Below are 22,453 nucleotides of genomic sequence, written 5' to 3'. Positions count from 1 at the left end.
GACTGTTTGCTATTCTCAAAGCTTAAACTTCAGGAAGTTTTTAACCTTAAGGCATGTCTCCAGCTATATTGTGAACCTAGTAGCCAGGGGGTAAACTTAATGAAGTCATCTCTTATGTTTAGTGCAAACACTCCAACAAAATCTGCAGATGATTCTCTCGTATGTTAAAGATCAAGTATGGATCAGGACCTTCAAAATATCTTGGGTTACCTACAGAATTTGGGTAAAACAAGATCAAAGTGTTTCATGAAGTTTAAGATAAGTTAACCCAGAAACTTTAGGGTTGGAAACAAAAATTGCTTTCTCAAGCGTGTAAAGAAACAATGTTGAAATCTATTGCCTTCTCCCTACCCAACTATATAAGTTCTCATTTAAGTTACCTCAGGCCTTTCATAAATCTGTTAGAAAGAGACTGCCAATTTCTTCTAGGGGACTAAAATGGAAGATTCAAAACCAATGGATTTCTTGGAGCCATTTATGTAAGTCAAAAGAGAAAGGAGGTGTGGGCTGTAGGAATTCTAAACTTCAGAACATTGCTCTGTTGGCAAAAGTTGCGTGGAGACTATTATCTTCTCCAGACTCTCCTTAGACTTAGATGCTAAAGAGTATTTATTACCCTCAATCAGATTTTCTATCGGCTAGGCTTGGATCAAACCCATCATGGGCGTGGCGTAGCATATTACAAGGGAGTAAACTTCTTAAGGAGGGCTTGCTATTGAAGGTGGGCAACGATACCTGGGCTGGAGGGAGAATTGACCAGGAAAATTGATGTTGGAACCAAGAGATGCTAAATTCTTTTTTCCACCCAACTAACAAAGCTGTTATTTTGAAGATTCAATTGAGTGTTTTTCCAAGAAACGATGCACAGGTATGGGGGGAATCCAAAAATGGACTCATCTCAGTGAAGACGACATACCATTTCTTCACAAACCAGCAAGATTCCCTCGACAATCTCCTTCCTAGCTAGTACATCCAGACAAGGCTCTTGGTCCTCTATACCACACCTTGTATTGAAAAATATTTGGAAATGCCACACCCTTTCCTAAAATTAGGAATTTCCTCTGGAGAGGTTGTGGCGGTGGGATCACTTCTGGAGAAGAGCTGATACATCGACAGATACCTGCGGATCCAATGTGTACCCATTGTGTGATCTCCCTTGAAACCATTGATCATATTTTGCTTGAATGCCCTTTAGCATAGCTTGTTTGGTTTGGGAACTCCCTCTCCTATATTACTTCTCATAACTCCTCACCTTTTATATCCGCGTTGATCTAGAGTTAGAGTGTCATTTTATCCCAAGGTAAAAGTACCAGTAAATTCGCTCCGAGTTATTGTGCTTTTATTTGTTGGCAACTATGGAAAGCTAGAAATGATAGGGTTTTCAAGCGAAAAATATGGGCTCCAGGTGAAATCTTCCAAGCAGTTGAGCAGGCACACCGTGAATTTTGTGAAATGGACCCTATTACCTATAAGGAGAACCGAGCTACTCCCACAGCCTCAAACCCTTCCCATGAACCAAGCTGGGTAGCTGCTCCTTTTGGTATGTTGAAGCTTAATTCAGATGCATCTATTTTTCTAGAACAGAACAGGGGTGTTCTGGGCTTTATTAGAGACCATACAAGAGGGATCGCTAGAGCAGTGTCTGAACCATCAATCTTCAGTGATGCAATGGTAGGTGAAGCTTTAGCTCTAAGGTCGGGACTTCTACATGTAATTACTGAAGGATTCAACCACATCCTTGTAGAATCAGATTGCCTCAAGATAATTCACTACTGCAATTCTTAAGCTTCAGCTCCCCCCCTCATGATTTTGAGCTTGGTCTAGGATGTCCAACACTTGGCTTCCTTCTTTATTTCATGTTCTTTCAATTATGTTTCAAGAGACATCAACTCAATTGCTGATGCTCTTGCCTGGAGGATCTCGCTAGTTTTGTGTATAACATAGTATGATCCAATGCCAATCGTTGGCTTTTATAATTTTGTAAGCTAGAATCCTTGGCACCTACAGAGTCTGGTAATGAATAAACTTTTTTTCTATCAGAAAAAAAAAAGTTGAAAAAAAAAATTGTAAAATATTTTTTGGGAAAAGTTTTCATACACGGTCGTGTAAACCGAGTATGTGAGAGGGTGGGTGTTTCAAGGCATTAATTAATGGGTCCATTTATGATTTTTCCAACTTTTTGTGAGAGACCCTCTCACATACACGGTTTACATGACCGTGTATGAAACTTTTCATTTTTTTTTTTTTTTACAAATTTTGGAGAATAAAATAAAGGAAATAGTAAAAAAAACTACAACTTTAATTTAGTTCACCATTTTGATGACGACAAGAAACAACCCTATAAAAAAAACTATTTATAGGCCAAGTGTACTATATTCCGAATGAAAATCTGAATCCCTTCTGATCAGGTAATTAAACTGATTGACTTCGCATCTCTGTCTCACCAAAAAAACCAAAAACTTCTCATCTCTGTCGGAGAAAGGGTTATACGAAATAGCAGTAAGCAGGAAGAACAATTCTTTCCATCATTCATACGTTGGCTGCTTGGCTTCTCCTAATCTTCTCAGATTCCGAATTATATCCTGTTTAGAATTCCTGCACAGAAACGATAAAAGGTTCTAGGGTTTTGAGAGAGAGAGAGAGAGAGAGAGAGAGAGAGAGAGAGAGCAAGATGGATCTGGAGATGGTGGGACGCCATGCTCTTCTATTCGACGACGACGCGACCGCTACTTTCGTTAACTCAAGGGACGCCCTAGTTGAATGGAACTCGCTTCTTATCGATAGATTTGACGTTCGCCATCTCCTTCAACACCCTCCTCCTCCCCTCAAGAAGCAGCGCCACCATCCTTCTTCTCCTACTTCCTCGGAAGCCGAGCTCGATCAGGAGAGATACCTCGACCTACCCCCTCTTTCTGATGACCACGATTTATCTTTTCTTCTAGGTTCGTCGTTTATTTGTTCTCTGTCTGTCGATTATATACTTGATTCATTGGTGTACTGAATTTTTTCTTGCCTTTTGTGTGTGTCTAGACTCGAACTCGATCGAGAGAGAGAGAGTTATTGATTGCTATTAGATAAATTTGAGTTCACCGCATTTCCATTATGAGATTACATTATTTGACAGGCTGCGAACTTTACTGAGATTACACTTTTAAGTCTTGAAATTGGTTTGCAAAAATTACATTATGAAAAAAAAGAAAGAAGAAGCAGTAGAAGAAGGATAATTCGCAATGGACATTGTATCAACAAAGCCTAGATGCAGAAATTCCATCCTAGGTGTTATGTGGGTATAACAGGATATTTCTTTGGAGAATGCTATTGGATGTTCCAGTAGGCAGGCAGAAACAATTTTGTATTCTACCTCAGTTTAACTTGGGGCTTTATAGAGAGTATAGGAATCTATATAATCTTAATTGGTGTAATACAATATTTGCAATATATTTCCGAGTTTGCAGGAAGGATGTCTGTTTTGCAACATTTTCATCTGTTCTTCAACAAGTAAGAGGTGTCACCTGACTCAACTCCTTTTCTTTTCCCTTGTATCTGCAGTAAGTTGGTTTTTATATGCCCTGCCACATCTCTACTATTCGATTTTGTAAATTTTATTTAAAATGGTTCCTCTTTCAATATCCAGAATCAGATAATGGAGCAGAACCAGCAATTGGTGGTGGTTATCACGCAGTTACTTTCTCTTATGGAAACCCGGATTTTTCTGCCGATGAACAAAATTCTAGTGCTGGGTTGGGATATTCCGGTTTTCAGCCACCTTTCACAGTGCCTGAAAGCCTTCTTCAAAACCTAGTAAGTACTTAATTGCACAGTGTTCTCTTCTCTGATCTCTCTCTCTCCCCAATAGAAATCTGGATATTGTTGTCTGTGTATAATTGATTCTATCCAATCTGGCCAGTGATAATTGTCTGATGTGCACATATTGTTCTAAGGCTTACCATGTCTAAGTTTCAGATACTCGGAGCAGGGAAGGAGTTCTTCTGAGCTAAGGTTGCCACTCATAGGAACCTTGTTTTCTTTTGATGTGTCATGATCAAATGACTGTCCAGGTGGGATTAGCATGATAGATTCTGTTGTTTTTTGAGGGAAATATCTTCGCCACCACATCGAGAAAATGGGATGAAATTCATTATAAAAGTTCTGTTTGATCTTTATAGTTATTAGAGTTTTTGTGACATTCCATTGGTCTGAGTGTAACTTGAATTATCAAGTAATATTGATCCTATTTTTATTCTTATATAGTTCCTTCACTAAAAAGATCTTTTATTTTTTTTTTTTGTTGCAGCCTCCTACAGAGAATGTACATCAGATCATTGCGAGAACTGCTATATTTGTCAGCAAACATGGGGGTCAGTCAGAAATTGTCTTGAGGGTCAAACAGTGGGACAATCCAACTTTTGGGTTTCTAAGGCCCAACCACCATCTCCATGCATACTTCAGGTTCCTCATTGATCACGTGGATCTTCTGAATTGTGTAGATACTAAACCTGTAATTGAGAAAAACGAACATAGTGGGAAGAATCTGACAGATGATGCTACTGGTGGGGCATTATCCTTGCTTGGTTCTTTATATGGGTCTGGAGAAGACGAGGATGGTACACTGCAGTTTGTCTCAGAATCTAAAGAGAAGGAACCTGGTGAATCCTTAGATCCTGATAAGGCAGCGATTTCTCATGGATCAGAATGTGCAGAATCTTCCGTTCGATTATCTGAAAAGGCTGAGGAGGCCCCCAAGCCCATTCTTCGTGCTGCTAAAGAAAAGTCTCTCTTGTTGAAAAGAAATCGATTTAGGACTGCTGATAATTCTGCTGTCACGTGTAGCGGGAAAAGAGAAGGTGATTGCCGAGGTTCATTTGGTGTTTCCATAGAGAAGTCACATGCATCCGCTTTGCCAAGCACTTCTACTGTTGAACCTTTGATTTTGGAGCCTCCGTCCCATTTAAAGAGGATGGTTGATAAAATAGTGGAGTTTATTTTGAAAAAGGGGAAAGAATTTGAATCAATAGTCATAGAGCAAGATAGCAAAAATGGGAGATTTCCATTCCTTTTACCATCCAATCAATATCATCCTTATTATTTGAAAGTTCTTCAAAAAGCTCAGGAGGTACGTTTCTCAGGAACTTTCATCATCTTAGTCACTTTAGTTGAACAATATCAACAATATTGTGTTTTCCCATATATTAGAGGTTTGGCTGGTTGGGTTGATCATTAAAATCCAAGGACTGTTTAATGCTCAAACTCTTGTTACTTGGGCAAGATATATTTCATGAATTTATTATTCTTCTCTTTGTTCCCTTGCTTAACTGTCATGATTATTAGGGGAACAAAAGCATTTCTACTAATAACTAGGTTATCTGTTAAGCTGCCATTTTTTGTGTCCCTTGAGTTTTTGGGAAAACCTCTGTCCATTAAAGGCCTACAAATTTGTTCCTTTGTTCTTTCTCTTTTCTTTAGATTGAGGGTCTGGCCCTAAAAGTTGATCAGATCAAATCCCAATCAGTTACACCAATATCTGAATCCAAATGGTGTATCTGATATCGAAATTTGACCCAGTATCTTATCGACACCATCATTGGTGTTGTTTAGCTTGACACCATATTACAATTTCTTGCCAAGTGGCATACATGGGTGGATCCTCACATGATAGAGGATGTCATACCTTCCATTGGTTAAATTTCATCTAGAAACAGTAAAAGGAAGTGGTTGAAGAGTCAATGAAAAGTTTCATATAATTACTAGAATCATAGTTGTCAAGGCACTAGGCGATCCAAGGGCGTTCTGATGCAGGAGCTGTTCCATGGGCCGGGCCGAAACCGTTTGAGAACCCAAACCAAGATGAATCGGGTCCCAACCTTGTTCTGGTCCGGTAGGATATTTAGGGTTTATTTTATTTGGGAAATATATGTAATCTTTTATTTTGGAAAGCTATTAGACATGTAGGTAAATTTCCAATTTGAGTTTTATTTAGTTTCTATTTTTATTAGTCTAAGTTAAGTAAGGAGTCTTTATTTTTTGGGTTTTATAAATAAAAGTGTAACCAACTATTGAAGTAGATTTTGGAATGAAAGTGTTGAATGGTTTTTGTTACCAGAATGGTACGAATCAGGTTGTGAGACCTCTTCTCCCTATCTCTTTTGCCTCATTATTCTTCTCTTTTCTTCTATTCTGAAGCTCTCTCCTCCTCCAAGTTCTTCCCCTTTATTTTCCCCCTCTTGAGTTACTCCTTGCTGGACGGTATCACCAGATTCAGGATAAAGCCTCGCTGAATCACTAAACCTAGTCGATTGGCCCCAAGATTCTAGTCGTAGGCTCCTTTCCCTTGGGCGAACCAACTTCCAGAGTTTCAATTCCTAAGCCTTTCTCCAACCAGAGATTGAAGTTAAGTTTCAGGCTCAGACCTACTGTTACCGCCAGGTCTTGTTTCAGAGATTCATTACCTGGTTTCTGGAGTCAGATTCGATTGACTGTTGAGTTGGTTTAACAGGTTAGTGGGTGAGGACTCCTCCCCTGAAATTTGAGTTCAAATTGATCTTGCATGAGGGAGTATTGTTGCTTGAAACCATTTTTTCTCCTGCTGGTTCCACTGTTTACAATTCTTTCCAGGCTGAAGACAAATTACTTCCCTATAATTCTTTAATCTTATTTTATTCACCCGCTTTCCATAATTATGCTTCTCATCTCTTATAATTCTAACTTGTCCCTTACCTTAACTTTGCTTCCAAGTATGTCTTTGCACAATAAATCTAATTACTATTAGATCCTACCTTCTTTACCTATCAATTTAACCCTTAGGAAACTCTGGTTATTACGAGATTGCCATTACATTTCTATTATTTGGATTTTGTTAGTTGGTTGGGCCCATAATCGATATGATTTGGGTTTGGAACCCTGGATCTTCGAGGTCCTTCCTAAGCGCTTAGGCGGTGCCTAGGCGACCTAAGCATTCCAGTATTATTTTTTTTAATGTATCGGTTATATTTACTTCTAGTAGTTTAGAAAATTGTAATATTCATCAGAAAAACAAGTAAGAAATAAGAATTAACTAAAATAAGAACCAAGATGGCAAATTATAAAACATATTGAATATTCATCAACAAAGCAAATCAATAAACTAAGACCATCACCACATATAAAACAAAATTATAAATATAAAGAAACCAAGGACTGTTAAAATATCTAAGTATTTATTATATTAACTTCTATAATACCAAAATGAGTGCCTCCAAGTCCTTCACTATATTTATACTCCTGTTAGTCAAGACATAAATAAAGTGTAAGAAGTAAGAACTAAAGTACTAAACTAAGAATTAAAAAGTATCTTTCCAAGATTTGCAATATAAAGAAGTAACCTGGAGAGAGCTTAATTCTGAATCATTCCAAAAAACTTCAATGAAAGAAAACATTAAATAAACCAAAATGCCAAATTTAAGTAAGCTTTAAAGCTTAAACAGTCAAATACTTACAGTAAAGAAAAAAATCCAAATACAATTTGTTCAATCCAAATCAGCAAGTAAATTTAAATTAACATCTTTTTGTTGTTGCTGCTGCTGCTGCCCAGAAGAATCAGCTGGAGCTAAACCAGAATAGTCCTCAACGTTTTCATCATCATGCACATCCTCTTCATCCGCTTCTTCATCTGGCGAATCCTCCTCAGCCCTCATCCTACTACAACGTGTATAACAACTATTGGCTCCACTTCCACTGGTTGATACCCTCCTTGGTCTATTGTGACCCTCAAACGATGAAGATGCCCAAGATATCCTACCAATAGTTCTCCATGTGAGATTATCCTGAGGATGGACTAATTCATTATCTGAGTCGCCATTCATTCCCTCACTACTCGAATCCAACTCATCAAGCACCAGTGGATTATAATTCTTGTTTTGTTCCTTGCTTTTTGGAACCTTACTTGAAGACAACGATTTTACTGAATGTAGACAAGATCATTTAAACGTTGACAACAATTGTACTGAATGTAGGCCTTTGATCCTTTCAATGTAATAGGTCACTTTTATGGACCTAAAGTATGGGTAATTAGGTTGCATACGGGATTAGCTTCTATATTTAGTTTTAATTAGGTTGCATGCGGGAGTAGCTTCTATATTTAGTTTTATTGTAATGTTTTTATGTTTTAAATTGAACCAGTTTGAACCAGTGGTTCAATTTAAGTTATTAATTAGTTTTTATTTTAGTTTGGTTTAGTGTTCATGTGACACCACTTAAGTAGTCATATGACCTTTTAAGTTGGTCCACTCCTCTCCATGGTTCATAGGAGAGGATGTGCTTTGTAACTAAGTCGGCTAGGGGAATCTTTCCTTCTTCTAGGCTGATTAGGACTTGGCCTTTTGGCCTTTATAAATAAGTAAATTTTCGCTGGGCTCTCTTTACCTCACAAATTAAAAAAAAAAGAACTCTTAAGCTGCTGCTGCAACTTGTCTTCTCCAAGGAGAACTATCTTGTGTTTGATCAAGGTTGGTGGGATTGGTGTTTGATCCAGTCCACACCTTGCGGTGTGATGCCTGGGTTGTTTGTTCAAGCTCTCTTTGTTCTCCATTGCTGCTACCTTCAAGTTCTAGTTCAAGTTCTGATTTTTTCTTTAAGGATCTTCAATCAAACAAGCTGCTGCCCAAGTACTTCTTCAACAACAGTAAGTTTGAATCATCCCTAACCCTAGCCGTTCTTCTAATCCTCTAAACATCCAAACCCTAGAATCCCCTCCATCTTTTAACCCTTTTCCATAGTATCCTCACTGCCCAGAACAAACCAGCCATTGAAACTGCCCCACAATTGGATCACACTCTCCTCTCATCCTATAGGAAACTCGATCCAAGTTGCTGCCCCATCTGACCATTCAAACCCAAAAATATTCCCATAATTCTCTTGTTAAAAACCTAACCCTAACCCAACCAAACTTGCTGCCGATTATGTTTAGCAACTCTAGACTTGTTGAAACTTAACAAGACCTTCATTGGAAGACTACCCTACATCAACTTACCCTAACCCTATCATCAAACCCTAAACCCCGCTAAACCTTGCCAGTCATCAGAGACAGACACAAATAAATGCCTCAAGGCAATCCTTATGCTTTAATAAACTTTGAAATGTTAAGAATGAAGAGGCAAATCTGGTCACTCCTGCCCTCACTAAGTCCGTTCCATTTGTTTTTAGCCACATAACATCAAGAAGGTGAATGGGACTATAGATAAATCTAGTTAGTCTTCTTCCCTTCACTATAACAGCTTTATATCTTCTTAAATTGCCCATCTCCTCCAACATTAGGTCTAGGCAATGGGCTGCACAAGGAGTCCAAAATAACTTGGTCCTTTTAGCCATCAATAACCTACCAGCTGCAACATAGTTGGTAGCATTGTCAATGACTGCCTGAATCACATTCTCCTCTCCAATTTCTTCAATCTTACTATCAAGAACCATAGTTATCAAGGCATCGCCTTGGGTCGCCTAGACATCGTGACAACTATATCAAGAAGCTGAAACAACATATTAGCATCATGTACTTAACTAAATGCATCCACAAACCTCAAGAAGAAACACCCCTCTAGACAGTTGACAATAAAATTTATCAAGTGCCATCCTCTCTTGTCTGTCCACCCATCAGACATGAGAGTGCACCCAAATTTTTTCTAACAAACTTAATAATTCCTCTTTGTTTCATCAATTTTCTCCTTCTCAGACTTTATTAGAGGTACCATGTAGTCATGATAAGAAGGGGGCTTGAAACCAGGCCCATACTGTCCAATGGCTTCAACTATCTCCTCAAAGCTCCTAAACTTAAATGCATTGAATGGAACCCCACTTTCGTAAGCCCACCTTGCAATGTAAGAACGAAGCCTTTGTCTTTGTTCTTCTGATCTTACACGGTTCTCCATTGTTGTCTGATAAGGACCCTTATCCCGTAATGCAAACCTAGGTTGGAATAACCCTTTATCGGGTTCCTTACGAGCTCACCCAAGCAAGAAAACACTCAAATCCAAGCTGTAGTGGCGGAATAGTAAATAATTCAATGTCTAAAGGAGGATGGCAATTTTGTAAATAAGTTGAAGTCATAAGTGAATGGCAGAGTAGTAATTTATTGGAACTCCCAAAGCACAAGCAAAGCACTATGCGTGAATGAGGAGGGGTTATAAGTGAAAGGGGCAATCTTGGAATCAAAAGTAAAATAAAGACAACAGAATATAGCAGAAAGGTAGGGTATAAAGGGAAAGTAAGGGATTAAAATAGGAAAATAAGAGGAAATCGTGAGGAAGGGGTTGTCCTCAACCTCCCGACCTGCAAGGGAGGTGGAAGAACCAGCACACTGCGAGGGAGAAGAACTCCTTCAGTTGTTATCCATTGGGTAATTGGGTCTAGAATTCGGGGTGAGAAATCACCACTCAAAGCTCTATTGCATACAACCAGCAGCAGGCCCAAAGAACAAGCAAAGATAGAAAGAGATCAACCTGATTCAAGACCTGGCGGTAGGTACTGGTATTATTATGACTGCAGTTCGATTCTTCATAACAGAGTGTTTTGGGGCTAAGCATCTAGGGTTTAGCTCGCCTATGGGTAGGCAACGTATGCCCTGATTCTTAGGTAGAAAGGAGTTGCATCGATGGAGATCGACCCCACTGTAATTGGCTGCTACTACTGTCCAGAAACAGGGGATGAAGAAAGAAACCAGAAAGAAGAAGAAGAATAAGTGAAGGACAGGAGGAATCACACAGAAGAAAAGGGGAGGGGGGAAGGAAGGTTACACGGCCTCCATTGGCCCCACAAACGTGAGAACTCCAACTCAAAATAATTAATTCATCAAATCTGAAAATAAAACGTGATTACAAGAGTATTTAAAGATAAAATAAAGACTCCTAATTAAACTCTGAAACTGAAATTAATCTTAACTCTAAGGGACTCATAACTTAAAAAAAAATCCTAGATAGACTCTACCACTAAATAACCTATTAAAACTAAAACAGAAAATTACATGATAAACTCACTAATAAAAATCCTATTTAATAAATAAATTAAAATCCTACTGAACCCAAAGACCCAGTTGGACCCGATTCATCTTAACATGGATACCCAAATGGGTTTGGGTCGGTCCAAGGCAGTGCACCTGCAACACCCTGCCTCTCAGCAATTACATCTTCGGGAGTCCGCCTCACATGAGCATATCCATGGGACCCCATACTTGTGACTGTGACTGTGACTGAATGATAGCTTGCCTTCTTTTGGAAGCTGTCCCAGAGCTTGGGCCACTCCCCAAACAAGTAGCATCAGACTCTGTATGCCCTTCTATAGGTGAATTTCCTTCATTTCCACCAACATTCAAATCATCAAAATTTTCTATCCTCTTCTTGTTTTTCATTATAGTTTCATTCATCTCTTTAGCAATCTCAAGAGTTGTCTTTGTACACTTGGCTACATCTCCATAGCCACCAACCAAGTGTTGCTTCTCCCTTGAGATCTTTCTCACAAAGACTACACTTAACCAAATTCTTGTCTGCTAAATCAGGTCAGTACCTATACTTCCACCCAGGGTTATTTGATTTGGTCTCTTCCTTTTTGGATCCTTGCTAGGATCATACCCTGGCCCCGCAGTATTGACATTTTCAGCACCATTACTATCACCAACATTGGCCATTGTCGCTGAATGAGTTACTTTGACTACAATATAACCTAAAAAAAAAGATATAAGTGATAACCAAAAAAACATAAAAAAAAAATACATCAATGGGTAAAGATAAACCATACAAACATTGTAACACACGTACTCAGTAGTCAGTAACATTGTAACCGTAACACATTCAAAATGATGGCATTGTAACAATCTAACATACATACTAAGTACTACCAGAGTATAAAAAGAGCCAAGATCAATAAAAACAGATTAACAGAGTATAAAAAGAGGAGTGAAAATCATGGAGGAAAAACAACCAGAAAAGCACACTAGCGCAGGACAGTGAATGGAGGAAATAAAGAAGAAAAAGAAAACCTTAACAGTAGGAAAAGAAAAGTAGAAGTGAACTGAAAAAAACCATAACGAAAGAAGAGAACATAGTAATAAAAAAATGATCATATTCAATTTCATAAGGGGGAAAAAAAAAACCACATCAACCGGACAAAGACAAATCAAACAGCTCTACAATTGGTTAAGTTAGCCTAAAACTTTCCAATGTAATATTGGTTTACTTCAGGAGATCCAAATTAGAAAGAAGGTGCTGAAAATAAATTAAAAAAAAAAACCTTACTGTAATGGCAGAATCAAGGTGCTGCTGGAAGGTTGGCATAGTCAGATGTGCAGCTGGAAAGGTTGGTAGCCTAGCACAGTACATACCGTTAGGTTTAGAGAAGAAGAAGAAGAACGCAGGCAGGCAGCACGACAGCAGAATCACAAACCCTTGCTAAACCCAGCTGCTTCATGGTTTCACCTTCTTTTCTATTCTACAATTATGTTTTTGAAAGAAAAAGTAGGAGGAAATTAGAAGAAGAACTGCAGAATAAATAATGTAAGATTAGAACCAGAATAGGTCTAATCCTAAACAGGATCAAATAGAAAACCCTCTAATAAACTAGAAATCATATATGGGAACCAAGAGAACAATGGGAACTAAAATCATATGAGGGAACCAAGAGAACAATAGGAACTCAAATGAGGGAACACTTTTCTTGGTTGAAGTAACAAATAAAAAACCACAAATTTTTGTAACATGTTGAAGCAACAATCAAAAATAAATAATCTCCTGAATAAAGAGAAGCCGCAACAATCGAACCAGAGGTGTTGAATGACTCTTGGATCTCATAACCTTGATGCAAACTCCAGAATACACACCCGATGGCTTGGTTTCAGGTTAAAAAAAAAATAGAAGAATGGGGATCAAGTAGGGAAGAAGAAGGGGGGGAAGGAAGGGTTGGCTATCTCAGCCTGGGCATCTCACCCATCTTATCTAAGGGTTTTCACAAAGGCTCAAGCCAATATTTCATTAATCAAATTCGTGTACAATACTGGCCTCCCGTACAAACTTATATAGAAGACTCAAAAATAGACTTAAGACACTAAAAAGTAAAGGCCTAACCCAAACCAATCCTTAACTATTAAGGTAACCTAAATTGACTAGGAAAGTCAAATAATAAAGAAAACAGACTCAAAATAGGACTCTAACTAAACTAATGAAGTAAATCCCGTTTTCCTACTTTCAACCCATATTTTAGGCCCATTAAATTGGCCAATTACAAGGTAAACCCATGGGATCAAAGTCCCAATACATATATGACCCAACCCAAAGCTTATTTTCAATAAAATAACCCTTTAGGTGACTTTTCTACATCAATAAAAGGGGCAGCAGAATTGCAAACCCAGAAGTAGAGACGCAGGCGGGCAGCACAGCAGCAGAATCACAAACCTTTGCTAAATCCAGCTGCTTCATGGTTTCACCTTCTCTTCTATTCTACGATTCTGGTTTTGAAAGAAAAAGTAGGGGGAGATTAGAAGAAGAAGAACTGCAGAAACAAACCCTTGCTAAACCCAGCTGCTTCATGGTTTCACCTTCCTCTTCTATTCTATGATTCTTTTTTTGAAAGAAAAAGTAGGAGGAGATTAGGAGGAAGAAGAAGAAGAACTGCAGAATAAAAAGAGGGGGGGGGGGGGGGAGCAAAACTTACTGGAAGAGGATGCAGTTCCGGAGGAATCACAGAGACGCAGCACGGCAGCAGAATCGCAAACCCAGTCTTTCAAAAGTAGGAGGAGATTAGAAGAAGAAGAAGAAGAAGAACTGCAGAATAAAAAGGGGGGGGGGTTGGGAGAAAGCAAAACTTACCGGAAGAGGATGCAGTTGCCGGAGGAATCACAGTGACACAGGCACGCAGCACAGCAGCAGAATCGCAAACCCAGTCACAGTTTCACACTTTCACCTTCTCTTCTATTCTACGATTACAAGGAGAGGAAGAAGAGAAGGAAAAAAAAAAAACGAAACTTACTGGAGGAGGATGCAGTCGCTGGAGGAAGGGAGGAAGTAGTCGCTGGAGGAATGAAAATTTAATGTTAACTTTAAAAACTCCAAAAGGGCGACCATCCAGGCTTCAAGGTGACCCAAGGCATCCTAGGCGGCACCTAGATGATGCCCAGGAAGCCTAGGTGGGCGCCTTAGTGTGTTAGGCAAAGGAGGAGTACCGCCCTATCTGTGATGCTTTGAAAACTATGACTCGAATGCCATTTCATATAGTGGCATGTTTGTAATCTGTCTTTTTCGACCCATTTTTTGATGGATTTCTGATGCTTGTTTGGGGCTGAAATTGGACGAGTGACATGGATATGATGTGCCCTATCATATGTACCCACCATGTTTGCCACATGGCAATTTGGTGCCATTCTCAATCAAATAGTATCGTCTAGAAAAGCCCATAAATTTATTTATTTGAAGTTAAAACAAAGTTATAAACATGTTTTTTCTTACATAAATAGAGTATATATTGTTTCACATATTAAATATAATTTATCTAATTTAAAATTGTAAGCAGATATAAATTTTGGAATCTGTATAATTGTATCTGATTTCCAAACATATGGATTTTCTGAATAAACAGACACGAACTTGGATTGGGTTCAGATTTGTTGCTATCAATTTTCACCCAAGGTTGGTACCGACTTGCTTTTAACTAGATGTGTATAAATTAACCATAATGGTCAAAATGCACTTGCACAAGATTCTTCTGCTTTGAATAGAGATTAAGGCAGTTGATTGCAGACTGGAGTTGACAGAGTCATCCATCATAGTGTATAGTTAACTATACTAACATTTGTTTCTGCTGATTCTGCTTATAAAAATTACCTAGAGCAATGCTGGATCTGATAATTCAGACAGCCAGGTGTATGTGATCAAATGGTTGTATTCTTGTTTGATGAAGAAGTTATGGCATTGAATTTTGTTCATTTTCACCCCATGTTGTTTTATTTTCTTTATTTCATTTACTCACTTCTTCACGCTGAAACTCGATCTGTTTTTTTTCCTGGTGGATACATTCTCACCAAAGCAATTCAATTTTTTCAACAACCTGATGGTTGTAATGCTGCATGTCAGGCAACTTAACAGAATCCTAGCTCCTGGGGTTTCCCTAAAGGAGGTAAATCAGAGTTGAATAAGCATCAGCTTTGGCTATGAAATGACAGGGTTGTTGGGCATGGATGTATTTCTTCATCACTTATCCCCCTGCAGTTCTTTAAGTTTTTTCTACTCCTATTTCTACACCCAGAACTTCTTTGTTGTCTACATGACGTTTATGGTTTTAACCCACAAGAACACCCTCTGACGATTCATTTTTCTGTTCATTTTATATATTCATTGTCGCCTGAACTTTTAGTTATTAGATTGCTTCACTTGATTGCTACTTCTCATTTGTCTCTTTGAAATGGAAATATGTTTGAAGCCACTTGCCTAACTGGAAGTCAGGAATGCTCCCTTAAGTGGGGCTTTTGTTTTACATGATTTCACAATGTTAAATCATTTGTTATTGTTGTAATGATATAAAACCTTGTTAGCTAATATTCCGGGGTTAAAACATATTTAAAACTTTTTTCCCTTCTCTCTTTTTTTTTTCTTCTTTTTAATTTTTCCTTTTCATTTAAAATAGTGTCCTTGTGAGGCATAAGCCTCAGATTTAGGCAAGTTAAAACCCTCACTTTAGACCTTTGAGTGTGTGGGCATGTGAAATATTCCTCTCTAATCAGTATTTAAGTTGCATCAGGTATCCTTTAATGAATGAGATAGTGTTTAATGAGTTGGGGCTTTTGGACCTCTATGCAGGCATTAGGGTCTCATTTGCTTGTGTGTGATCCTTGGGTGACAGTTCGATTAATTTAGTTGAAGTTGTCCTTTTCTGCTTGTTTTGGGGGGGGGGGGGTGATTCTGTTTTGTGTAGGCCTTGTGCACACGAGTTGACATAGTTGAATCATATGTTTTTTTGATATAACAAGGGTTAAATGAGTTGGATGCTTTCTGGACCACTGTTTAGGACTTGGGTGTCATTTTCTTTTGCTTGATCTTTGGGTGACACTTGAATAAACTTAACTGTACACCCCCCCCCCCCAGGAAACAAGTTTTGGGAGACTTTGTTCCCTCTTGCAGAACATAATAATCTGGAGATATCAGTGATGATTGGGCTATTGCGCAAGTATGAATGCCAACCTGGAACTATTTGCTGGCTGTGTTGCTGATGCATTTTCCTTATTGTTTACAGTCTGTCTTTCCTGGAAAGTGTTTTGCTGCTCCGAATCATGATACAATTGGAAATATGGGGGGTAAGAAAGGTGGTCCGTCCAAAGACGACAATGATGCACTACCCAACGAATCTTCAGTTTCTGATATACCTTTTGATTCTGAGAGGAAAGAGAAGTTTAAAATGGTAATTAGTGGATCAAAAAAGGATGCTCATGATCTGCCACCCAAACCTACTCAACAACAGTGCGGAGTGAGTGTAGATACTGTTGCTGCTATTCTTCTGGCAGCAACAAGAGGCCAGCGGTATCCCAAGTTTGATATTCTCCCCAACACATCAGTGGATTATTCAAGTCTAGGCCTCAGTGAGGGTGGGCCAACCTCAAGCTTTGGCAGTCAATCCTCATTGCAAGGTCGGGGCTCTACACAAAAACCTATTCCTAATGGTAAGCCCCATGCTTCCACGTCCATTGAGTTGTCTAGATCTGCTGGCCAGTCTGAGGAGGGTAGTAGAACCAGTGGTGTATTGGTGGCTAAGGCTATTGCAAAGACTGCTGCCCTTGCAGCTGCCAGTGAAGCTGACTCTTCTGAAGCAAGCTTGACAAAGGAGCAGAAGCAGAAGGCAGAGAGGTTGAAGAGGGCAAAGATGTTTGCAGTCATGATTAAGGGTGGTACAGAAACTCATGGAAAAGATCTGCTGGCCCATATATCTGCTGAACCACCTGATTTAGTGCAGCCTGGCTTACTGGATTCTGATTGTAAGGCTTCAACATTGAATGATGCTACACTATCACTTGACACCTCAAATCTTTCAGCTGTGCAAGTGGATTTTCTTAGCAGAGAAAGAGAAGGGAGCACAGTACCAGTAGATGCTAAATCCTCTGATAGATCAAAGTCTGAAAGGCATGACTCTGATGATGATGATGATTCCAAGGAAAGAAAATCAAGGAAGAAGCACCGGTCAAGGTCCAGAAGGCATGAAGAAGGTGGTGACGTTGATGGTGAAGGAAGGGATCATAAGCACTACCGGAAGAAGCACCGTTCCCACCATTCTTCGCCCCACCGCAAAGATGAGCACAAGCAAGGAAAAAGACATTCATCTCCAGAATATGGGGAATCTCATCGTCGCCACAAGTGTCATAGCTTATCTGAGGATCAGCATAAGCATCGACTTAGCTCTAAGAAGCATAAAAGTTGCTCAGAAAGAAAAGTGGAACCTGAGAATGAGGTCAGTGCAGAAGTCACGGCTCGAACAAGTTCACTCAGGGTTGATCACAGTGGCAGTATGGAGGCTGCTCTGGATTCATCAAAAGATCTTCGAGAGGGATCAAATCCATTGGCTGCTGCCACTACCGAAGTATCTGAGGATCTGAGAGCAAAAGTTCGGGCCATGTTGTTGGCAACCATGTGATCAGCAATGTCTATTATTCTTGTAATAATTATGAAGTTCCTCTGAATTCAATCAAGCCTTGTATTATTTGGTTTTCCAGAGGTTCTGCTATTCCTACTAAAGCTGTACCTTATTGTTGCTATTAGATTGCCACGAGGAGGCAGTGATGGTATTGATGATGGGATTTGGCTATTAATATACCCCCCCGGCACTCATTGTACTTGAAAGGCTTTTCATATAGATCAGTTAACCTTTAGGTTATAGATCAAAATACCAATAAGATTACATTTATAAAATCATTTTTCATGTAGGTTCCGTTTGGTTGCAAGGTAAGTGAAGGGAAAGGAGGTGATGAAAATATTTATATTTCCTGTAAAATATATTTCACTTTTCAGGGAAATATTTGAATACCTTTGCAATCAAGCACCAAAAGCAAATTTTCCTGTAAAATATATTTTATTTTACCAAGAAATATTTACATTGACCTTGTAACCAAACGGAGCCATAGTTTTTCTTCTAAGACATCACCATCAAAATTTGATGGAATCCATCTAAATGACCCGCTTGGGTAATGAGCGTCCAAGACGTGGGTAGAAATGCACCATGATGTGAGTACCATCACCGATAACTCATTAAAACTGTAGATGCCCTCCTCTATGGTGTAAATCAGGTTCTTGCTAATCAGCCTTCAAGATAAAGTAACATCGCATACCCTTTAGTAAATATTTTATTCGCTTACGGGCCACGTTGTGGCACTTCAAAGTTGTTCTCAATTAAACATACAAAACAATGTATAGAGATAGTCAAGAGAAAACAAAGTTGATATTCTCCAAAAAAGGAATGATGATCCAAGCAAGACTCCAATGGGTACAATGTGTGTACAAGGACTAAGTGATAAAGAGCGAATGAGAGGTCATTGATAACATCAAGTACATAACTAGCCATTTTCAGTCTCCCTCCTTCCAATTTTGTCACAGGGAAGGAAACCATTGTGCAGATTGGCTGGCAAATTTTGTTCATTCTAACTTGGAAATAGATCTCTCTGTAAACACCCTTCCCCAATCCTTTCAGCATCTAATTTCTAGAGATGCTGTTGGGCACCAATACCAGAGAATGTAATCCTTCTTTCATTATTATATAAGTATATCTTTCCCTTTTTCCACAAAAAAAAAAAAAAAGAGCGAATGAGAGGAGGGAGAAGGGTGTACAAAGGGGTTTGGGTTTGGGTTTGGGTATTAAATCTTAAGCGTTGTACTATTTTTCTTCTCTTGATTTTTAGTTGAGGATTGGATCTCACTCCATGGATGTAGGTGGTTTTGTCGAACTACATGAATCTCTTGCTTTGTGTATGTGCTACTTATTATTTCTTATTCTAGTTGTTCATGCACAAATATTTTTGTGTCATACAGAATTCTATCTGCGTATATAGTTTTGTTTAAGGTACACGTTTTTCATGTGTTGCTCACATAGGAAACAAAATGTTGCTTCCCCCCCCCCCCCAGCAAACAGGTTGGCAATCAAGTTTGGGGTTGATGGTTAGGTAGACATTGAGAATGCGTAGTGTTATTGAGATTAGTGGAGGAGATTTCTTAAAAAATAAAAAATGGAGTTATCGTGGACTGCTAAGGTAGGTAACATGTAGGATATGAGATGTGTGGTGGGCACTCCTACAACAGGGTTTGAGGGAAGAGGATGCCTCTTCAGGGTGAAGATAGTCTTTGAGAGATTATAGGGGCATTGTCGGCCATTCAAGGGACTAGCATTGATGGCTTGAAAGGTGAAGAATGAGGCTGGAACAATGTGTGTGTCAACAATTCCAACGAATAGCACTGAGGGTGTGTAGATTGAAGAATAAGTTTTCAGTCATTCGAGGAACTAGCATGAATAGAGTGCAGGGTGAAGAATGAATTTTAGATCATTCGAGGGACTAACACAAATGGACTTCAAGGTGAAGATGGAATCAAGGTCATCTGACGGACTAAAGTCGTAGGGTCCAAGCCATGACTAGGGGTAGTCAAGGAACTAGCAATGCACGGTGAAAAATGAAGACGAAGTTGTTTTTCAACAAATTTTCAAAGTGCCTACGATAAAAGCCAAGGTGGAGATTGTTGGATTTGGTGTCTTTTATCTTGATTGGTTGATAGGTTTGGTTCAATGGCCCGGTTAGGTTGTCCATTAAGGACTTCTAATGGGGAAGGTAGAGAGAGTGGAAGAGGTAAAGTCTTTCAAGGGTGGAATCTTATAAGAGAATGAACTAGGTGGAGTCTCCAAAATAGTGGAGTCTTGCAAGAGTGAAGTCTTCAAGAAAATGGAGTCTTCCAAGGGTGGAAGAAAAGTCCAATTGAAGGAGAGAAATGTCTACCATGATGGGTAGTGAGTATTCAAGATTTGAGGATCTAAGCGAGAGTCCAAGGGGTGCAACATGAGCACAATATATGTACAAGGACTAAGTGAGCATCAAAGAGTGGATGAGAGGAGAAAGAAGGGTACACAAGGGGGCTTGGGTTTGGGTATCAAAACTCAAGGATTGTATTATTTCTCTTCTCTCGACTCTTAGTTGAGGATGGGATCTTGGTCCATGGACGTAAGTGGTTTGTCAAACCACATAAATCACTTATCTTGTGTATGTGCTTGTTTTTATTTCTTGTTCTCGTTGTTCATGTACACACATTTTTTGTGTGTTATAGACAATTCTATGGACGTATACATTTTGTCTGATGTACACATTTTCATGCATTGCTCAAGTCGGAAATAGAACCTTACATCACCACCTTCAACAAGTGGAATGAGATCCAGATTGGCAATCAAGTAGGATCGATGGTTTAGGTTGAAAGTGAGTATGCACAGTGTTGTTGCCATGGAACAAAAACTCGATCGAAACCTGTCAACACCACCGAGTTAACTCGGTTTCCTAGGTTTCTGAGACGAGTTGAAGGGGGATTTTATAAAATCCCTGGATTCGACCGAATTTCGATGGTTTCGATCATATTTCGGTGGTTTCAACACATATGCCCATCGAAACTAGGGAAAACTTGGCTCGAAACTAGGACAAACAGGTATTTATGCCAGAAACAAGGCTAGAAACCAGGACAAACATTCACTTAGTTACGTCTGATATCATTTAAGTAAATATTTTTGTATTTATATTTCATTTACTTAAGATATTATTTATAAATAAGCAAACCCACCCCCTATTTGAATCCAATAAAAATAGTTAAAAAATCAAATTCCAAAATGAAAAAAAGTCAGCCCCCCAGTTCAAGAATAAAAACTGGACTTTCGACGACTTTCTAATGCTGGGGTTTTTCTCAAATCTAAAAATTCCATAAATCTTAATATGGTAAAACATTGCTAAAAACCAAAAGTATGGTAAAATATTCATTTGTTTTGTTGCCCAATTTTTTTTTTTTCATTCAAAGCGATTTTGACAGCATTTGCGCACACCAAATTAAGTTTGACCGGTACAAAACTCCTTCAATATAAATCAGATTTAAGAAATCTTGTTACTTATTGGAAAGCTATCAAAACAAAGTTTTCTAACAAATCCAAGATTGCTTAAATCTCATTTATATTGAAGGAGTTATGTTCCGATCAAACCTTATTTGATACCATGTCCAAGAACAATATACTGTATCAAACTTGGATCAAAACCACAAGTAATATTTTTAGTGTTCTCTACGTGAAACTAATGCATGGATTGATTTTAAAATGTCAAAAATAGGCAGCACAACAAGAATCAGGAAAAAAAAAATAACTTCTGGGCCTCGAAACCAAGGTTCGAGTTAGCCTGGAGAAAGTCCCAAGTTTCAACCGAGATATGGTTGAAATCAAGACGAACTCGTTTTTTGGCTGGTCAAAATCTAGTCGAAACCCGAGTTTTAAAACCTTGGTTGTTGCAACTAGTAGAGGAGATTGTAAGTACCGTGGTCCCTCGGGACGAGGGTTTCCTCAGCCCTTATGGTATATGGTGACGTAGGATTTTGGGAGATGTATGGTGTGTGCGTATATGGATATGGATAATATTATCAATGTATAATATTGATAAATAGGAGATTGGGATCATGCATTAAAATATGCTAATATAATGTGAAGTCGCCACCTAGGGTTAGGGCCTAGGACCCATTAAGTGTAGCCCTACCCGTTGTGAGCGGAATCGGGCTACGTGACTCCATATGGTCCGACCAAAGGTCTGGGTAAGGGGTCAAGTTACTAGTGTGGGAAGGTGTTAGGCACCCACCTCGCCCGGCCGAAGCCGGTCTCTCTATGTTAGATGCTACATAAGGACGAATGTTCTCTCTCTTTTATTACGGGGATGGGGGATATTATGGACTACATTCAGATGCTAAGAATTGAACTAAAGCATAATAAACTACATTACATATATGGAAAATGCGGGCTAAAACGATGAAATATGAAAGGACTACATTGAATCAACAAAAATGCAGTAATTATACCTGTATGGTTGTATTCTCCTGGCTCAGGGGAGATAGACGAATGGACTGACGCCGATTCTTTCTCGGCAGAGTAACGGCTCTTTCAAGTGATTTGGAGAGAGGTAAACAGATGGAATAACGTCTGTAATAAAGGAGTTTTGATGGTTATCTGTGCACAGACGGGATAACAACGTCAAGGAGCAAAAATGCTCTATACTCAGAGGGACAATCGAAGGATCTGTCCGCCACAAGAAAACTTTAAGCACTCACACTCTCATGAGAGAAGGAGGAGAAATGAGGGTGAAAAGGGAGGAAAAGAGGCTAGGAATCACTTGGGGAGGGTCTCTCCACCCAAAATTCCTTGGGAAATGTGGAAGAGGACCCTCCTATTTATAAGGAGGGACCCCTTCTCTCTC

At 39.0% G+C, this 22,453-nt stretch overlaps 1 protein-coding gene and 1 long non-coding RNA gene across 9 annotated transcripts in view; one reads left to right on the top strand and one right to left on the bottom strand.

The window, feature by feature from the left end:
• Positions 1-17,697, top strand: part of LOC122641849 (splicing factor, suppressor of white-apricot homolog) — a 26,967-nt gene extending 9,270 nt beyond the window's left edge. The window contains exons 1-5 of one of the 8 annotated variants that reach the window (XM_043835160.1): positions 2,806-2,942; positions 3,456-3,498; positions 3,635-4,058; positions 4,295-5,113; positions 16,237-17,697. In XM_043835160.1, coding sequence (XP_043691095.1) covers positions 4,032-4,058; positions 4,295-5,113; positions 16,237-17,625 — 2,235 coding nt within the window. In that variant the 5' untranslated portion in view covers positions 2,806-2,942; positions 3,456-3,498; positions 3,635-4,031 and the 3' untranslated portion in view covers positions 17,626-17,697. Of the gene's footprint in view, positions 1-2,591; positions 2,943-3,218; positions 4,059-4,294; positions 5,114-16,236 lie in introns of those variants that run through there. The other 7 variants (XM_043835161.1, XM_043835158.1, XM_043835162.1 and 4 more) reach the window with 7 other exon arrangements.
• Positions 9,842-22,453, bottom strand: LOC122641851. Its single transcript, XR_006329972.1, has 3 exons — positions 22,442-22,453; positions 13,407-13,411; positions 9,842-9,914 (listed from the first exon to the last, which is right to left on the bottom strand). It is a non-coding gene; the product is annotated as an uncharacterized LOC122641851 (long non-coding RNA).

Source organism: Telopea speciosissima, chromosome 10 (genome assembly GCF_018873765.1).
Source record: "Telopea speciosissima isolate NSW1024214 ecotype Mountain lineage chromosome 10, Tspe_v1, whole genome shotgun sequence".
Lineage (NCBI taxonomy): Eukaryota > Viridiplantae > Streptophyta > Magnoliopsida > Proteales > Proteaceae > Telopea > Telopea speciosissima.
The sequence above is the reverse complement of the archived record's forward strand: the minus strand, read 5'-3'. Positions and strand labels throughout refer to the sequence as shown.